Source organism: Sinohyriopsis cumingii, chromosome 12 (assembly GCF_028554795.1).
Source record: "Sinohyriopsis cumingii isolate HCF-2022 chromosome 12, ASM2855479v2, whole genome shotgun sequence".
Lineage (NCBI taxonomy): Eukaryota > Metazoa > Mollusca > Bivalvia > Unionida > Unionidae > Sinohyriopsis > Sinohyriopsis cumingii.
Window position 1 is genome coordinate 11,876,392 of NC_142972.1, and position 16,462 is coordinate 11,892,853.

Consider the following 16,462-nt stretch of genomic DNA (forward strand, 5'->3'; position numbering starts at 1 on the left):
TGTTGTCAAGCATATTTACATTTGTAATGCTTGGTAATACTTTATTTTGGTAATGGAAAAATACTGCACCGATTTAAGTAAATCTACAAGGAATGGATAAACTGAAATTCTTAGGACTAGCTGAACAACAAAAAATTGCATTATCTGTTATTAATATAACATTACATAAGCTGCAGAAAGTCATTTTACAAGTTCTAAAAGAATAGCAAATAAGGTCAGTGCAACTAAATTTCTCAATACACCACAATACTTAAGTGAATTAGAAACGAATTCTACCAGACAAATCCCTAATACAAACTGTAGTGTTTATTTAGGAAGTAATAAAACATAGACGGTGTTGAGATACTACAATACTCCATCCAAACGTTTCTTTTTTTAATATCAATAAAACTTGCAGTCTAGCTGCAAGAATCTAATATCCATGTTCATCATTCTATTTCAAAATAAGTTCCACATATATGAGAAAATGAAAGACCTGACATAGGAATTATTTCAACCGATTTTTCTTGCACTGAAACTAACCTGTCCATTGTCAAACTCAATGAACTCTTCAGCGAGCATCATGTCTGATGATTCATAGTCCACCCAGGAACGACTATACATCTTTGTTTACCTGTTATTAACAAGAAATATCGATCGATTATTTAGGCTATCACAAATGTGATGTGCGATGTACAGGTCCTTGGAAGAAAATTGTCAAACGCGCATGCGTTGTTTATGAGTATTTGAATCACAAAAGATAATCAGCATCATCATTCTAACTTTGAAAGACTTTTTCGAAGCTGTTTATTACCACAAGCTGAAGAAGCACACGAAAGTATTTTTTCGCTTATCTACAGAATATTTAATAGAGCAGCGAGCATATGTGAAAGACAGTGTGACAGTAAAAGTTCTAACATAAAGATATAAAATATGCTATTTTGAAAATTTTAATAGCCATTCCTTCGGCGAAGTATGAAACATTCCATTTTTTAATCACTTCTTTTATTTTCCTGTTTCTGATGATTGTCTGTCATCCGAAATTCCAGAATTTAGACTGTCTGAGCTGTTCAAAGTCAAATTGCTGTCCATCATATTGGACAAAGTGCCCGACAAGTCTTCATCTCCAGCTGTCTTGTATTCAAAATTGAATGGTGCAGAAATAAACTCCGGAGCGCTAGAAATATTAATCTGTGGTTTTTCTAACTTTGTCACGTGAACAAAACAACAAGGTTGTGAGATTTCATTCTTTTGAGGAGGTTTGTATTTCTTTTTCTTCACTTTGTCCTTTTTGTTTTTCTTACCTCCTCCGATCTTGAGCAAAATGTCATCCGGGTCGGACGTCAGTTTGCATAGGTGACTATAAAATTCCGCTGCGGAGCCAGCATCATCCAAACGAAGTCCCGCTAGTTTTGTATGATCAGTTGATAAGTGCAATGTATGAAAACTGTCGTGTGGTGCTCTATACCCAGTCAAACTATCGATCACTTCCTTCCACAAAGTGAACCCTGTACCCTTTTTCGCTATACCGATTTGAAGTTTCCTTTCACGGTGATGCTCCCCTGTGTCCAATAATAAATATGGTATTCCGGTAAGCGCGAACGTCCACTGGTCCATGGAAAACGAAGATTTAACAGAACCAAAATAGAGATTAGCAAGACACCCACATACAATCACCTCGGACTTATGGCTTTTGTAGAACATTTCCACCTGGAGTAAATCTTGCTCTGTAACCCCCTCACGAAATTTACTTCCACTTGGATCCGGAAACAGGAACACACTGTCTCTCGTAGGACTTGAAATAGAAGAGGAACTGTTAGAGAGAGACGAAGAAGACAAGTTCCCATAAGAATCATATTTCTCTGATATTATTTTAAGTCCTTCCTTGGCCTCCTCGTTTTGCTTTTCGCTCTTGTGTTGTGAATCCGCAGTTTCGTACACGAGTGCTTGCTCTGCGACCTTGACATTGCAAGCTGGGGCCATAACTGCCGAAGTCCCTGCCATCGTTGATGAATGATTCACCCTGTACTTCAACATTTTTATCTGCAATAAAAATGATAGTTGTGAGCTTCTGAACACTTCACAGACTAAATTAAGGAAAAATCCGTACAATAAATATGTCATACTATGGTATCATAGAATCAAGCTTCAGTCACTTAATTGCTTATGCGTTTAATTGGTAATTAACCTTCTATCAATCTGGGTCGAAAACTTGTTATCCAATGTCATTACTGTTTTTCTAGTATTTCATAAATATATGAAATACATGTATAAACTATATATCTCCTTTCTTCCGGAGAAAACTTTTACAACATTTCAAAATCAATTAAGGTGGCACTCTATAGTTTCGCATTTTTCATAGGGTTAGAATTTTATAGAAAAAGAATTTCCCCGGCTTTCCTCACTGGTTATACTGGCTATTTAAAAAAGGCATTGTATATCTTAGGTATAATTCAATGAACCTTTAATTCCCTTTATTTTGGTGTATGACTGATGGGTGTAATATGGGTTATACAGTATACAGCTTGGTCTTACTCCAGATGTGCACCTTTCAAAAAAGTGCTACCTCCACTGGGTATATTTCGCTTCCTGAACTTCAGAGGTAAATTGTATCAAAAAGAGCCGATAACTTTTTTTTTTTTACATTTTACATATTTGGTAATTCATTCATTGCAGTTTCAGAAGCTGGTATTGTCTAGTCTGACAAAATTCATTTTCTTTATTTTAATAGCTGCTATGGAAAGTGTACTTTAGACTAATTCAGGCTGATTTTTCAGCACAAGGGAGCAGTCATTTTAGTTATCAGTGTACTTAGATCATGTACAATTTCCTAAAGTACAATATCCAAAGAAATATCATCCGCATTACATTAATGTAGCATAGATGTATGCCAACATTCTCTCCATTGTGCATGTTTTAAACGCAAACAACTTCACCTTACATACGTCACTCTCTCAAAAGCACATACTAACTGGTGAGCTTTGAAAGACTAAGCTGACTTGAATACTTCTTCTCGGGTAAGAATTTAATCATCCTTATACAAAACGCAAATCACATTCATGATTGTACATGACTCACTTATCTATTACTACACCGGTCTTTACTTCCCGAAAGCTGGAGTTCACTTCAGTCGCCACATTATCTATCAATGAAGTTTCGTTTCCGATAACACTGAAGTGAGAGGCAGTTTACTTGTCAATAAATAAAATCCACACTATGACAACTTTGTTTATACGATGATCTTCCTTGATGGAAATCTTCTCGCTGATAAGTAAAACTATTGCCCCTTCATTTTCCCCACGTCACCTTTAACTCCGCTCTTTCACCCCCTGAGTGACGGGAATGGTAGAAGTTATATCTATTTAATAATGTAAGTGATTCATGAATCAAGCAAATGGAATCCAGAACGACGGAAGTCTCTGCTTAGGGGCCGATCATTCTGAAGCTAACTCACGCTGATATCACAATTTCGTCTGTCAGATTTGGACAAACCTTTCCGGATGCGCGATGGATGTACTTTCCTTTGCTTCTATAGGCTGAAATAATAATAATAATAATAATAATAATAATAACAATAATAAATAAATAAATAAATAAATAAATAAATAAATAGGGTGTGATAGTGGCAGTAATTATACGAAGCAGCAGTAATATAAGTAGTAGCAGTAGTAGTAGTAGCGGTAGTGGTGGTGGTAGTAGTAATAGTGATAGAGGTTCTGCTAGTGGTAGTAGTAATAGTAGTAATGGTGTTGGAAGTTGTAGTAGTTGTGAAGGTGGCACAATGGTGGTGGTGCTAGTGGTAGTGATAGTAGTAGCGGTGGCGATAGTGGTGACATTGGTAGGAGCAGTTGTGACAGTGTTATTTGTATCAGCTGTGGTGCGGTGGTTTTAGCTGTCCTCTTAATTTTCGCCGTTGCTGTCATCGTCGTCGGAGAGTCGCAGTTGGTGCAGTGCTAGTAAATTGCAATCGTTATAATTATTGCTGCTGTTAACGACGACGAAGACGACTATGCTTCTGATAATGACGCTGACGATGAGTACGATGACAACGATGACGACGAACAACATACAGCTAAGTATTAACAGTTAGTTTATAATGGCATCATACTACACGCAGTAGAATAATTTATTGATAGCTACTTCTATGTATGATTATACAAATGTATAGCTACAAACAAGCTACTACAGTCTACAATATATGAAATGGAATAAAAAAATTAGGTTGAAACTTCCTTCTTCTCAACACATGGAAATACTCACCTGTTTAATACACAACCACTGTAAAATACATGTATCCGACAGCAAACGCTACACAAGGTGAAGACTACGAATCCAACAGATATACTACGAATAATGCGTTGATCAGAACTAAAAAGACACCTTCTGTTTCTGAAGTCAGAGAAAATTTGACCTCTTAGGTTTATTTTAGTCCTCGTATCCGGTTGTACAGCAAAATTCCGCCTCACTTTTACATCAGAAATCGGCTACCACGCGCAACGCCGCTTAAATTCAAACCCAAGTAATGTGTCTTCACTTTGCTATGGAAGTGTAAGTAAGTAACAGTCGTTGCAGGTGTGAGAATAAAGAAAATGTCACGCTTTATAATTGACTTCATGTTTTCTGTAACGTGAATGGGAAATGTAAAAGGAGAAGCGGATTAATGTTAACATATACATCATCTAACACAGTGAGAGCGAAATCAAATCCACATAATTATAATGTTCACATGCTCGCTCCGCTCCCCGCTGTTAAACAATTCACTTAAAGCTCTTAAATTTCATACGCGAGGAAACAGAGTACAGTAGGTATTGTGTTCAGCATGTAAATGCGTTTCACTTCTTAAATAGTGGCGGTAGTCGTGTGGGATTACTAACAAACATATGTTATTTAATGATCGAAGCTAAGAGTATTCGAAAATGTTCATAACGATTGGAAAACAATGAAAATCGAAAATCCTATTTTTTTCTAGGCCGAAACATTTCGGGAATATTACTTGTTGGTTTAGTTGTTGTGGGTTTAACGCCATTCTTAAGCACGTGATAGCCGGACAGTGCAACTGTAGAAGGAAGAACCCGGGAAAACCCCGTTAAGAACCACCGACACACGGAAAAGTAATGCTAAAATGTGACGGTTGCAAATAAAAGAAAAATGCCTTCAACACGGAAATTCCAACTGTACACACGTATGAAAGCTAATAAACGTAAATGTTATGGTGATATTACACTCCTAGTCTCTTGTATTTCAATCTAAAGTCCATTTTAACAAGGTATCAATATGATACCCTTCACGTTTTCTGAGGAAAAATATATCATCAAATAAACAAATCTTAATAACAAACTTTGACATCACGAAAGCTCAGTTATGGTGAACAGGTAAAGGAACGTCAGTCTCAGAAGTACCGGTATACCTTAAAGCAGACGACGGAAGATGTGGTCATTAATGTGTAAATTAGCCATTTTTGCAAGTCATTGTGGGTCATTTTCTGCAGAGCGTTCTGGGTAAAATTGGTACAGTGTTATGCTTTTACTAATTCACTCCCTATATCAATAAATAGTGTTTCCAAAAGATAATCGAAGACCAGTCATACCCATAATATGGACATACGGACAGCACAGTTACTACTGACCTCAGCCGATTTCGTCGAGAGTTGTCCCTGATTAAACTGGAATTTATGGGGTGGGTAGTACAAATGTATCAGGTCAGCAAATTAATGAGTATATAACATAAAGAAACTACCACCGAAACCGAAACATTGACAATAGTAATATAAGAATATTTTCCTTGTTGTCAAGATGTTTGTCACAGGAAGTATGATACCTTTCATTATGATAATAACAAAACAGCAATTGTTATAGTTTCATGACCTTATCAGATTTTGTTTTTGCTTTTGATATTATCAAAAAATTACGGTTTCGGGTAAAAAAAATATAAAAAAAATGACATATCCCACTGACTATAAGTGAACATTCACAATTATGCAAAGTTAAAACGACCAGGTGTTTCTCTCTCTCTCTCTCTCTCTCTCTCTCTCTCTCTCTCTCTCACACACACACACACACACACACACACACACAGAAGACTTCTATCACAACATGCAGTTTCATCATTTGCATTTTGGTTGTAATCGCTCCAATTCTTGTCATTGGATATGCCATGATGTACACAGTAAACATTAAAAATTTCAAATCTACTCTGGTCTTTCATAACGCACCAAGAACGATGTCACCACACTGGCAACGATAAAATTGCGTAACCAGGAGAAATGGAGAGGGTTCGTGATTGATCTTTTTCTGTTTTGGTCATATAAATACAATAATGTTGTTGCTGACGATAGTGACACGGAATGTATACAATGTTCAACATTTGGCCTTTACTTTTCGTAATTAGGAATTCCTTACCGCTAAGTAGTAAAACTGATCACCGTTGGAAAATGCATTAGTTAATTTGCATTTTAAAAAGTTGTTCGATTTGAGGAAATTTTATCAAGATCTAGGTCAGTTTATATATTTACCGTGGGAGCACATGATTCAACAAATAATCCAAGCAGTTTTCGCAGACAGATAATATATATTTATAGTTTTATTGCTGTGATTTTATTATGACAAGCAGTACAGCAACTCAGATTATTATTTCTGACATTATATATAAAATACCGTCAGTGACTATCGTTTACTTGTCATTGCGCATAAATATTGTTGCAGACGCGTTGCTATCGTTACCGACTTGCTATAATTGATAACTGCCCGCAAGTCTTCAGAATACATTCTTAAAATAAAGTAACTTTTGTCAATCGCTAATAACACCTTGTTTATGAACAGCGCGTTTCCTTGCTTACTTATTGATTTATTGATTGATTTATTTACTTGAAAGCAACGTGAAAAAAAAAAAAAGAGAAACTGGGTGACATAAATATAACAAACTTGGTGGATGGCAGTTATATATATATAGTTATATATATATATATATATATATATATATATATATATATATATATATATATATATATATATATATATATGTGTGTGTGTGTGTGTGTGTGTGTGTGTGTGTGTGTGTGTGTATATATATACTTTACAACACATGAAATGCAGTGTATTGAGCTCTTGTATTTGAGTAAGAGGCTAATTGCTTCACCAATATTAAAATTCAAAGAACAGCATTTGTGCTACAAACCTGTATTTTTTAAAATGATGCAGTCTTCAATATTGTCAATTAAATTTTATAACGGCTCTTCTTAGTTACGGAGTACTCCAAACGACCGCACCTGATCTACGTAATTATGCTTAATGTTGATTAATTGGTTGCTATGGGGTTACCGGCATTTTTGAATACATGATAGGCTGTATGTGCCGGGCAATATATTCTATGGAGGAAGAACTTGGGAAAACACTTTATCATATACCCATGTTGGCCGCAGGGCCGGATTAAGATCCTTTTAGGTCCTAGGCACTTCTGTTTGGGAAGCTTTGTGATGAATTAGTTTTTAATAAAACGATTGACATTGACATGACTCTGCCATTTTGTGTATACACTTTTCAGTAACATGGGTCAATTAATATATTTATTCAAGAAGAGATCTTTGTTACAGATTTTATCATACAAAGGAAAAAAACTGGTAATTTTTTGTAGACCCTTTTAGTATTCGTATACCCTAGGCACAATGCCTACTGGATAATACGGCCCTGTTTGTCCGAGCCCAGTACCCTTTAGGAAACTGGTTAAAGAAATAACAATTTCCATTTGCAATGGCCATGCATGCTTTTAATGAATGCGTTTGACATGACATTGCCAGATTTTTATTTTAATGAAATTTACAAATAATAACTCAGTGCAACAAAGCACATGATCGGCTGTTACTTTGTTTCACGTTCTTTTTAACTGCGACACGTTTAATTATCCGCTGTAGCTCTTGCTTAATAGATGGAGCATGTTTTCAGTGCATTACTGCATTGTAGTTTTTATGAATGCTCGGATGGAAATAGTGACAAAAGTTTAACTTCCCACAAGAGAATACAAAACCGTAAATGTAACAATGCCAACCGTAGAAATGTCTATATAAAGTCTAATATCGATCAGAATATCGCTTGGCCATTTCCGTCCAGACAGAGAAATAACATTGGAAGTAGTTGTATGAATACAAATATGCAATGGATTTAGTGGTTTCGTCTCTGACGGAATAATGCACCACATACATTGTGATAGAGAAGGCCAACGATAGTCCGATGGTCACCTTGTCTCCTTTCGCTGTCATGAGAACAGATTACAAATATAGTTCTCACTGGCTGCGAGTTACATCCGAAATTTCTTTCACGACTTGACGGAATAGATCGAGAATTTTGCGATTGAAAACAATATATATATCAGCGGTTTACAGGTTTCGGCACGTGCTTAGTTTGACCGATGGCGCAAAGTTAATTCTCATTGGACGCAACTATTTAATAATTAAACCGGGCATAAACCTCTTCGTATAATCGTCATTTCAATTATGTCGGTCTAAGTGTCAATGATGCTGATTGATTCTGTAAATAACCTGATCTTTCCATGATTGGTTAGTCAGCTTATTTCAACGGGAAGACATATATTGTTTTATTTTTCCCCTGTCATTTTAATTTGCATGGAAATATAGCATTGCACTGTCTTAGTATTCTAACCCAATATGAAAAATAAAGACAGAAAAAGGATGAAACAAAAGTAAGTGCCGGCCTAAGTTTGGAAATGTCTGCATCATTCAGATAAGAGACATGGAGAGCCTTTGTGTATCAAGAGCAAGTTAAAAGCCAGAATGACGTTACTATTGATGATTTATCACAGGCAAATTTACAGTTTAATAACTTGTCTTTCTTTCTCATTAAATGTATTTTATTTGGGTTAACTCTTGTCCACAGACACAATAAAAAGAAATGGAAGCCTTTAAAACGGGGTAAATTTTTATCTGTAATAATGTTTCCACTCAACAGTTTCGTACTTTGCAAAGAGTTAGATTAAAGAAGCAAACTATCTCAGGTTTTCCTTGTTGGTTATTCTAAACATTTCAAGAGGACTTGACACTCTTGTCTGCAAATATCGGTATACATTTTGTACCCCGCCGACATTACTCGCGACTGTTGAGCTACGTCGGCTGAAGGGTTCTTTTGACGAGATTGACAAATTATTTCCGGATAAAATCCTTAGTTTGGCGACTTGTAAATTCACGTGGAATAGCACATCCCTCTGTCCTGTGGCCATTTTGAATTTCGCGCTAGATATGGCTGTAACCAAATACTGCCATTGTCTAAACTGTACGCAGGTGTGTTCCGGAAAGATCTGCATGCAGCAAAATTGCACATTTTAATAAATAGGTGACATCAGACCCCAATATTGCCATTCAGTATCAACACAGATTTGAGGACTTGGTTTACCCGTCTATAGAGTATGTAGCTATCCTCACTTCACGCATGCACCTCTCACAAGAATGCTAGCTCCACATGGTCTTTTTAAATTCATTGTTGTTTGGAGGTAGTTTTGAAAATCAAACTAGTTTATAATTTCTTGTAAAAATTAGTCGTACACATTTACATTTTTTTAAATTCTTTTTCTAACAAAGAGTTTTTATTCATTTATTTCACTTTCGCGATTTAATATTGTCAACATTGGCAAAATTAATTTTCCTTATTGTAACAATGCTTAAGTTTGTTCATATCTCGGAAAACAAGGTAGCAACCATTTTGATCAGCTGTCTGCTTTAGGCAGCTCATTGTTTCCCTGATACATATGAAGAAATTTCAGTCACAGCAAACGAAAGTATCACAACGTTATGGCAACATTCTATCCATTATGCTAGTTGCAACCACGCACAACTTCACCTTATACCTATCCTGCTTTCAGAATACAGTATACATGTAGAGCGGAACTAATTAGTTGTTGTTACAAAGCATGCGAAAGTGTAATCAGGAAATCGTCGGCATTTTTTGTCATAACTTTTTCCCAGGCAGCACTGTTGATCGCACCACTGCCACTCTACGCTGATATCTGCGCGACTTTTTCAGACGTGATTATACTATTTATTATCTCATTTCCCGATGAACTCGCAAAGAACTAATGCGAACTACAGACGCTGTAAGGCTAGAACGGGCATATCTAAAGAGCTGATTTTCTTTATTTTTCTTTTTATCGCCGAAAATTACTTTACTGACTGAACAAGATGCTGATGTATACCAACGGTCTGTTCAATGCATTCGCGATCCTGAATCAGGGTGGAGGTGTGGGTCAGTTTGAGAACGAACATGTTAAAGATGTTCTCATTGTAGGAGCTGAAAGCCAAATGTGAAGTATGTCTAACATACATAAAATAGGTGCACACACGTCAGCCGCGGGGGGGGGGGGGGGGGGGGGGGAGAGCTGGATTTTTTATTATCTAGTGTCAAGATAATGTGACTGGGTGGGACATCATGCTACATGTCTGCGGCATGGTGCCCCAGTGCTAGACATCACTATAAACTGTCACACTGCAGACATTGTAGTGATATGACTGAAAAATTGTTAAAGCTACGTTAAAAATCAAAATCACACACACACAAACACACATACACACTCCTATCTCGGTCTTCCGTTCGTTATCCAAATCAAACGGTCACAGATTGAACATTACGTTTTTTTTTCTTTCTCAAAGTGTATTTAGTCTGCCAGTGTGCTGCAGCAAATCCTCGTCTGGAATTAGTTTAAAAATCCCCCTCCGAACGTGAACGCGTTTGTACAGATGAAACCCTGTTTACATCTCGTATCAGTCTCTTATCTGCCAAAAACATTTGTGGGTTGCAGCTGAACTAGTTTCTTTATCTTGTACGCCTAAGAAAAAATAAACTTTCCTCTGCGATGATATTTTGATTATTTTTCTTAAATAGGTCGAAGTGATCCTCAAAATGGGAACGTTTTTCTTCTTGATAGCTGCATAATAACATACAGTACTTTACAGATTCAAACTGGTATGCATGCAATGTTCTCAATGTTATGTGTACAAATAACCATTTCGCTACACCCACCCACCCCCGCAATGAATACATGAGTGAAGATGATTCCTGAGAATTCTGAACACAACATTATACATTTCTGATATGATAGCTATTTTGTCAATCAAAAGGAAATTATCCTAATATATTGTCCTTAAAACAACGCCTGATAAAAGCGCTCATTTTATCGTATTAAGCAATGAACTAACTCTGTGGTATGCGTGTATGCGTCTCGCTGGAGATATGACTGACTGGAATACTTGATGGAGGAATTCAACTTAGTTTTACGGTTTCTTCATGTCTCCGAATTGCGTCAAAGTAAGTCGGCGAACTCTTCATGAACTAATTTGTATCTACAATATCAGTGATGCCAACCCATCATCTTTTCCGCGTCAAACACATCACCTAATTTTGACGCCAAGCGATATTTTTTCGACACAAATTGGCACGCATCTGCATCACATTCTTCATTGGAGTAGCAACAACGAAGTTCTTTCTCTGAAATTGACTCTTGGTTTTACAAAGTGAGAGAGAAATGCATTAGGAAGGACTGGTTTTGTTTAAACAATAACATCTGCTGTCTCGGAGACAGCGAAATGCAAACCATATACCGGTAACGGACTTTAATTTAAATTATTATCACATTGCACAGATCTCTCAGTTTTGAAACAATACGATGTTTGAGACAGATGAACATATTCGGTTTCCTTTAAATGCATAAATGCGTTTCCCATTTTTAAATAAAGAAAGAAATCGGTTAAATTATTTTATCAACTAGGTTAATTGTCCATCATATGACTGGAATACAAAAAAAAAATAAACACAGGGATGAGCGAGTTTAAAAAAGAAAGTTTTAACATAAAAATACCTCAAAAGTTTTTTTTCTTTTAAAAGTTGGGACGCTGACACTAGTTTATATATATATATATATATATATATATATATATATATATATATATATATATATATATATATATATATATAAGATCAGATTTTTTTTCAAGGGTGATATACTCGGTAAATGCAAGGCGTTTCACTCAAATGGGATATTCGAAAATAATCCAAGAATGCCATCTAGGAAGGGTTTTCACATTCTGCAAACATTAGGCAACAAATATTTTAATGAGAGTTTATTATATTTAATGGCGGGTATCATATTTTGAAGCATTTACGTGGTATACAGTCTCAGTATTTTAGATGCTGAAACAATGATATAAACTCAAAAAATTTTAAGCACATGGCAAATTAAATTACCTGAAAAAAATTAAAAAGACGCATTCAAAGATCATTTCATTTGTTTAATTTTAATAATGGTTCATTTGGTTTAGTGTATTATGTCAGTCAACATAATTTGGTTATTTAGTGCAGAGACAGCTTGATTTAAGTGCATTGTCCAAGAAAACAAGACAGAATAAGGCTGATGATAGGATTCGAACCTGATCCCTTTTGGTCACGAATCCATGATTGTAACCACTGAGTAATCCCAGCTACTTATGTAAAGAAGAATGCTTACATATATCATATATTACTATATTTAAAGAGAAGTATTTATGTTCTTTTATTCGCAGAATGTTGATTAAATCATATAAGATAGTATTTTTGAAGAGAATATACTAGATGTTTAACTTATTTATTCCCGGCCATGGCGGTAGGGAGGGAGGGGGGTATACGACCTTTTTAGCCTCATTATCAGTAAGTCTTTACCGATTTATTTATATCCCACAAATTATTAATAAAAAAGAGAATATAGGTGTAAAAAGATAGTAATATAATTCTAATGAAAAGACAGGTATATCATTCTACTTAAACGATAGGTATATCATTCTACTGCCATGATAACACAAGACGGAAGTTAAATTTTAATATTTTGTTTCAATTTCTCTTCCTAAAAGATATCTCTCTTGCTTATAAATCCAGTGGCCCACTTTTCAATAACATAAAGCAATGCACAGTTAGAGAGAAAAATATGCAGCTTGAAAGGTTAAAGGGTCACAAAGACAATATGATCGGTTGAATATCTCTAATATATTGTTCCTGGTGAAAAAGAAATTATATACTTCAATAAGTCATGTGGGGAGTGGTGGGGTGTAGACCATTAACAAATAAATTCCGATTTTTAAAAATATTTTTAAGATATGAACGTCTGAGACAGTGACAGGTGTAAGGTGAAGCTGTCTACATTTGCAATGGAAAAAATATTGGCAAGAAACTTGGGGAAACTGTAAATGATATAAGCACCCACGCCTATCCAATATGACTGATCCCATGTGCTCGAAAAACCAACCTGAAATATTCTAAAGTACACTATGATTAGCAGTTATGAAAATAGACAATGAATATTGCCGGACTAGATAAAACCACTACTGAAAGTGCAATGAACTAATTACCAAATATATAAAATGTATTTAAAAAAAAAATTATCGGCTCTTTTTCAAAATTTGCCTCTCAAGTGAAAATCACCAAGTGGAGCTAGCGGCTTTTTTTATATTTGCATATGTGAAGTCAGGCCAAGCTGTATAATCTATAACCCAAATTACACCCATCAATCATAGGCCAAAATAAAGAGAATTAAAAGTTCTGTTAATAATAGCTAAGATATAAAAAGTCTTTTTTGAATAGCCAGTATAACCAGTGAGGAAAACGAAACTCTAGAGCGCCACCCTAACTGCACATATTACACACTTCTTGCAAATAGATGCCACTCCATGCCAGAGAAATCACTGCATAAGGTAAAAGAACTGATTTAATGAATTTTGCCTATATAGGACGACTTGTATGTATGTATGTATGTATGTATGTATGTATGTATGTTATATAACGGACGTCACAATCAAATGACAATTCCAGCACAAAAAAACAAATATATATATTTACATACTATTTTATTATTGAAACCAAAATATAAAAAAGTCCTAATATACCATAAACTTTTATATTGCTCAATTGTTAACAATTTTACGGTTTGCTAAATCTGATATTTCAATTTGGCAAAAGCACTCTTTAGGTTGCAAGTAATGTGCACACAGACGTCCAAGAAAATTCTCTCTCTCTCTCTCTCTCTCTCTCTCTCTCTCTCTCATTCTCTCTCTCTCTCACTCTCACATCTCTCTCTCTCTCTTATCCTCTCTCTTCTCACATATCTCTCTCCTCTCACATCTCTCTCACATATCTCTCTCTTCTCACATCTCTCTCACTCTCACTCTCTCTCTCTCTCTCTCTCTCTCTCTCTCACACATATCTCTCACACACTCTCTCTCTCTCTCTCTCAATATCTCCCACACTCTCTCTTTCTCTCTCTCACACACACTCACTATCACTCTCTCTCTCTCTCTCTCTCTCTCTCTCTCTCTCTCTCTCCTGGAGAACTACGAGGCTCGTTCATTACTTGATATAAGTGTTTTATGGTGATAGCTTGTAAATTCGGAGTCAGCAACATCTCCGTTGCTCCCACTACCATACAATAACTAAACTAAAACATGTATCAATTTTCAAAATAACGGAAGATATGTACTGCGTATGAATATTAGATACATCAGTGTTGTGTGACGGCGGTTCTAAATATATCTTCTTTTAAAGGAAGAATACAGCATAATATGAAAATATATAAAATTCCAGGAAAATCAGATGGAGTGTTGTACTCGTAAAAACAACTTTCTGACGTACAAAGTACATGTCAAACATTTGGACTTGCATGTAAGTCAAACTTCCAGATTTTATAAAAGGCAACCTCAGTTTTGAATTCTATAAATAGCGCACAGGAATAATGTATACATTATTCGTCCTTAGTGCATAGACCTGATATGCAATGATTGTGTTGGAGTACAATGCAAATAAAGCAAACAGGAAACATCAAAATCTACATTACCAAGCCCACATGTTACACAATATCAAGAGTTTTTTGTTGTTGTTTTTTTGGTGGGTGGTGGTGGGGTTAATGGTTGTTTTGTTGTTGTTTTTTTTTTTTGTTGTTGGGGGGGGGGTGACAGTGGAGTTTTAAACAATCTCAGGTGTCTCTGAAATTTAAACGTCGCTTCTTCACCATAATAATTCATTTGCAAGTGATATGAAATAAGGACTTCACTAGACGATAATATCGCTCTTTTCCCATTCTGGCAATTAGACCCCAGGGTTCCTACTGAAATATCTTAAAGCAGCAAGCAGCGTAATTTATGAGGTCATATAATGCTGCAGTCGGAGTTTGACTTTCTATGCCAATATCACTTCATTTGTAGATTCTATCTTCTTCACGTCATTCCATACATTAAACAAAAAATAATAATGTTTTACGAAGTTGTATCACAAAGTAGTGATATGTTGTCTCATTACTGGATCCAGATTTCAGTGAGGTATGTTTTCGGCGAATAACAACCCACATGATTTCGAAATAGCCACATTTGTCTCAGCATCGGCATGCTCAGAATGCATCGACAAAGAGAGTTTGAAGCTATTAGTCGGATGTACCAAAAAATGAACAACTGCATCCACTGGACAGCATTATTCCATACTAAAATACAAATTTAGTTTCTTAACCTTGAAGAAGTATATTCACATATTTTGTTTTCATTATCAAATTTAATTTTCTTTTGTCATTGTATATTTCCTCCCAGGCCTGGACTTGACATTCCAATACAGGCGATGAAAGCCGAAACGGGCTTGGTAACCCAGGCTGCTTACATTTCTCTGAAATTTGCATGTGTTCTTGCAGTTACGTTCGTGGTAGATTTCGGCCACTTCAGAAAACCCCGCGGAATTTTGAACATTAAGAATGAATTAGGTCGGCGTTACACGGAACACATCGGGCATTACTGCTGTGGCCGAGATCCACCTCTAAACACTGGATTGTAGGGATATGCCTAAATTACAAACAAATGTGGCTACCTACACACCCTTTGCGACGTTACACGTCCAAACATTTACCACGGAGAAATGGCCCATGTGCAAACAAATCCACACAACCTATGTGATCACTGAAACTTTATATGTCTTTTTCTTTTACTTCTACCAAGTTATACCTAATTAACTTCAATCACTACAATAGATCAATAAAACAAATTACTCACTGAGATTCCCTGGTGTGACGGGATATCAGGGAGCCACACGCGAATCAGATAGAACGAGACTACTTCGATATAGCAAGTAGATCTGACATTCACATTCGAGACGCTATTTTGTAAGCATAAAGGCAGAAGTGTTCCCAATGGCTCTTATGCTGGCATTCGGAAAATCATCATCCGTATGCAATGCGAGTCAAATAACTTTGATCCGCTGAGTGGGAACGGAGGTAATCATTGTGATATTTCCGTAATTGGTAAATTGTTGCCAATATGATTAAATTTAGATCTCAACTGTACTACGTGAAGATCTGACAGCAACCACTTAGGAGTCACGTTCATGTTACCTTTGAATAAACCAATGGAATAAAGCTTTCAGAAATCAGGAAGTGAATCAACCCGTTCGACACACATTGATGCTCTTCAGCCATACTTCTCAGTCTCCCA

General features: G+C 36.0%; 1 protein-coding gene across 7 annotated transcripts in view; it reads right to left on the minus strand.

The window, feature by feature from the left end:
* The window catches only part of LOC149786009 (uncharacterized), a 23,890-nt gene continuing 7,428 nt past the window's right edge, over positions 1-16,462 (minus strand). For 3 of the 7 annotated variants that reach the window (XM_089976302.1, XM_089976303.1, XM_089976304.1), the window contains exons 2-3: positions 3,058-3,515; positions 1-2,022 (exon numbers count right to left, since the gene is read on the minus strand). In XM_089976302.1, the coding sequence (XP_089832428.1) occupies positions 985-2,016 (1,032 nt within the window). In that variant the 5' untranslated portion in view covers positions 2,017-2,022; positions 3,058-3,515 and the 3' untranslated portion in view covers positions 1-984. Of the gene's footprint in view, positions 2,023-2,951; positions 3,516-4,239; positions 4,740-16,462 lie in introns of those variants that run through there. The other 4 variants (XM_089976300.1, XM_089976306.1, XM_089976305.1 and 1 more) reach the window with 3 other exon arrangements.